The 3,735-nt window shown below is 46.2% G+C and overlaps 1 protein-coding gene across 1 annotated transcript in view; it reads right to left on the reverse strand.

Moving 5' to 3' along the window:
• Nucleotides 1-3,735, reverse strand: part of FRMD4A (FERM domain containing 4A) — a 36,931-nt gene that overhangs the window by 17,713 nt on the left and 15,483 nt on the right. Inside the window, exon 3 of the mRNA XM_010177472.2 lies at nt 1,928-2,061. Within this exon, the coding sequence (XP_010175774.2) occupies nt 1,928-2,061 (134 nt within the window). The remainder of the gene's footprint in view (nt 1-1,927; nt 2,062-3,735) is intronic.

Raw genomic sequence — 3,735 nt, forward strand, 5'->3', positions numbered from 1 at the left:
ATTGGAGCAGAACAAGATTAATGTGGGCTACCATGCTGCCTCCATAAGCTGAAAAGTATTCACAGGCATGGTCCTGAAATGTAATCTAAATTAATAAGTAACTGGAGTAGTGATGGCCTGAAGTAACCTGATGCCACTGTTATGAATGGCTCTGGCCGTGCTCATTTGATTCCACGCCCACTTTTAACCCTTTTTTATCTCCTGGTTTGCTGCCTTCTCCCTCTGTTTTGGCCATTCCCACGCCAAAGCAGAAAGGATGAAAGGCAGCCTGAGAGGAAATACTTCCAACTGCAGGATGAGCTGTAGGGTTGTAAGATGAGGTCAAGATTCCAAGTGTCCATCAACTGCCTCTCTTGGATCATCTAGAGAAAGCACAAACACTTTCCACCAGCTCTTAAGGTGCTGACAGATGGGCTCTGGGCAGCCTTGCTGCAGCATGTTAAGGGAATATTGCTCCTTATCATTGGCTCCGTGCCCCAGCAGGAGCTTTTGCCTGCATCTCAGTTGCTTGTGAAGTGTCTGAGGCTGCACCGCAGATGAGGCTGGGACTAAAGTGAAGGCACTGGGCCATGAGCTCCTGCAACTGTGGCACAAACACAGTTTTCCCTGCAAGGCATAAGCCACTGGCAGTCAGGCAGGGTTAGCTTAGGCTGGTCAACTCCTCCGGGGCAAGCAGAGCTCTCCACACCTTGTCCATCAGCTCCCAAAGCGTGTGTGACTGCTTCCTGCAGATGATCTTAGCTCTGTACTTGATGGACTTACAAGAGTGGGTTTGTTCCTGTGACCTTTATCAGCACAAGTTGTCTACTGAAGTCAACCAGGACTTCTCAGGTGGGAAAGGATTGCACATGTGGAGTAAAGGATGGGAACTGGGGCAGCAGAGATTTCTGCTGACATCCTTTGTTGAGAGGTATTTTGCACAACTTATTCTTGTTGGTGTTAAAGCTATAGACTAATGGAAACAAAGTGCAACGAGAGCTGAATTAGTGACCTATTTCCCCCATTTTTGACAAAGGTGAGATACACATCAGCTATTAAGCAACAACTGGAAGATCTCAGTGCCACTGTCTGCAGCCACCTTCCTGTTGTGTTACACATCATGATTTGTTGTTAAATTCAGATTTTCAGGCTTGGTAAACAAAGGAATGACCCAAGTGCATGCTGCTGCTAATCTCCACACACATCTGCAGCAGGGTTGTGATTTCCCTCAACATTAAATTGATCTCTAAACTGGCCCCTTGAATACTCCACGAATGAACAGGCAGCTGAGTGGGAAGGTTATGAGATGAGTTCCTGAGCTGTCCTGCATGTCCTGGGATGACCACAGTGGTTCCTCTTGTCACGGTCTGCCACCACACTGCCATTCCTCTACAGCAGTGCCAGGGCTCACCAGATGAAGGGAGCCTACATGGAGTAGATGAAACCTCATGTGCTGTACGCAAGAAAGTGCTGGGAGAAGAAAAGCATGTAAGGTCAGGCCTGCTCCAAGAAGAAAGTGTATCAGCCTGGGTTATTTTTGCTAATTAAGTCAAAAGCATTTGAGAAGTGATTACCAGTACACAGAACAGCCTTCCTGTGCCATTTAGGCAGCTGCATATTCCCACCAAAGCCATTAAGAATGAGGCTGAATGCATCTTAAAATGCAATTTCAAACAGCAGACATGGATGCTGAACACCCTCCTAGCCCCAGGCCAGCTGGGTACCCAGCTGACATGAGGTGCCCTTCCCTAGAAGGGAAATGTCCTATGACATTGCAATCTGGAGCTGAAACATCTGCACCTTCCTGAGGCCTTTGTACCATGGGCTTTGCAAGAGGGGACTGTGGAAGGAATCTCTTCTCGTGGCTGCTCATCACCTCCAAACAATGAGCATGCTATAACAATGCAAGCAACCAAGTGTTACAGGTTATAAAACGTCCATTGCCTACCGCTTCTCGGAGACACAGCTTCTTTAGCTCTTCCAAGCGTTGGCGCAGTGTCTCTTCCAAAGCTTCTTGCCTGGATTTCAGTGCAGCCAGCATGTCTTTCTTGGCAGACTGAGAACTATCTGACTCTTGGGAACCTATCAATAAACAATGATTTCACTAGGCCAGCTGACAGCAGAATACACATCTGGAGTGCTTGTAACTTTACCAAAGCCTGGATGCAGTTGTTCCAAAAAGAAAACAGACCGTGACACGAAGCAGGTGTTACCCAGTCATGTTTGTTTACGGCAAATTCTTAATGTTTAAGCTAACAGAGATTGGACAGTGGGACACAGAAAGACATTTGTAATCATTATCCAGAAAAATAAAAGCAACAAAATTATTCATGTAAAGATCCTAGGGAAAAAAAAGACATACCGTTCCCAGGAAAGTTCCCAATGGCAAATAACAGTACAGTTTACGAATCCCCAGAGATGCATTTTGGCAAAATTAAGCTTAGGAGAAACCATTTGACAATACAGCTTACTTCTTAAGAACTGCAATTATCCTAGTAGCAAACATTTAATTCAAACCACTTGCAGTTCCTGTTTTATGAAAAAATGTAATGGAACAAAATTACCTAGCAAGATTCCTGTAAAACACACCAAAACAACAATAACCCTTAGGTCTTTCTGGGATAGTAAGTGTTTCTTGTGAAGACACAGGTCAAGATATATAAACTGGATGTCCAAATGGTTTGAGTTTTCAAGTGGCAATTACCCAGAAGCTTCCACTGAAGTAAGTTCATGCATTAAGTCAGACTCTGTTGCTCACAAGCCATGACAGCATTTGTAATTTCAGCTCTTGAGGTGAACTTACTGATAGGGTTCCTGATTTTATTTTGGTTTGCGATGGTGCATCAATTGCTATCCCAGATCTAGCACCTCAAAGAACGGTCAACGTTGGCTGCATCCATTTTTGGGCCCCCAACTTCAGGGGCTAACTTTTTAGCATGTTCTTAGCGTTCACCCTCTTTAATGCACCTCTGGGAGGAGGGGTGAGTTTATAGCACAGTCACTGCTTTGCTCTGATCCCCTTGTTTGCATAAGCTGAGTGGATGTTTTCATCACAAAGTAAGGACATGAAGGTTATGGCTGTACTGTGAGATGAAAAGCAAGCTCAAGAAGAGGTAAATGCCATCTCCACACGCTTTCACTCATATTCACAGAATCACAGAACTGTTTGGGTTGGAAGGGACCTTAAAGATCATCCAGTTCCAACCCCCCTGCCATCAGCAGGGACACCCTCCACTAGACCAGGTTGCTCAAAGCCTCATCCAACCTGGCCTTGAACACTTCCAGGGAGGGGGCATCCACAACTTCCTTGGGCAACCTGTTCCAGTGTCTGACCACCCTCAAAGGAAAGAATTTCTTACTCATATCTCATCTCAATCTCCCCTCTTCCAGTTTAAAGCCATTTTGGTTCTGTCACTCCCTGCCCTTGTCAGAAGTCCCTCCCCAGCCTTCTTTTAGCCCCTTCAGGTATTGGGAGGCTTCTATAAGGTCCCCCTGGAGCCTTCTCTTCTCTTGAACAGCCTGATGCTGAACAGCCCCAACTCTCTCAGCCTGTCCTCATAGGAGAGGTGCTCCAGCCTCGTGGCCTCCTCTGGACTTGCTTCAGTAGGTCCATTTCTTATGATGAGGTCCCCAGACCTGGATGCAGCACTGCAGGTGGGGTCTCATATTACTGACTGTTGCTCAGCTATAGCTGTGGTTCAAAGCATCCACCTGAGTTTTATGGAAAGCCGAGTTCTGGCATCTGTGGTGGGGTCA

This window comes from Antrostomus carolinensis, unplaced genomic scaffold (genome assembly GCF_000700745.2).
Source record: "Antrostomus carolinensis isolate BGI_N321 unplaced genomic scaffold, ASM70074v2 scaffold18720, whole genome shotgun sequence".
NCBI classification, from domain to species: Eukaryota; Metazoa; Chordata; class Aves; order Caprimulgiformes; family Caprimulgidae; genus Antrostomus; species Antrostomus carolinensis.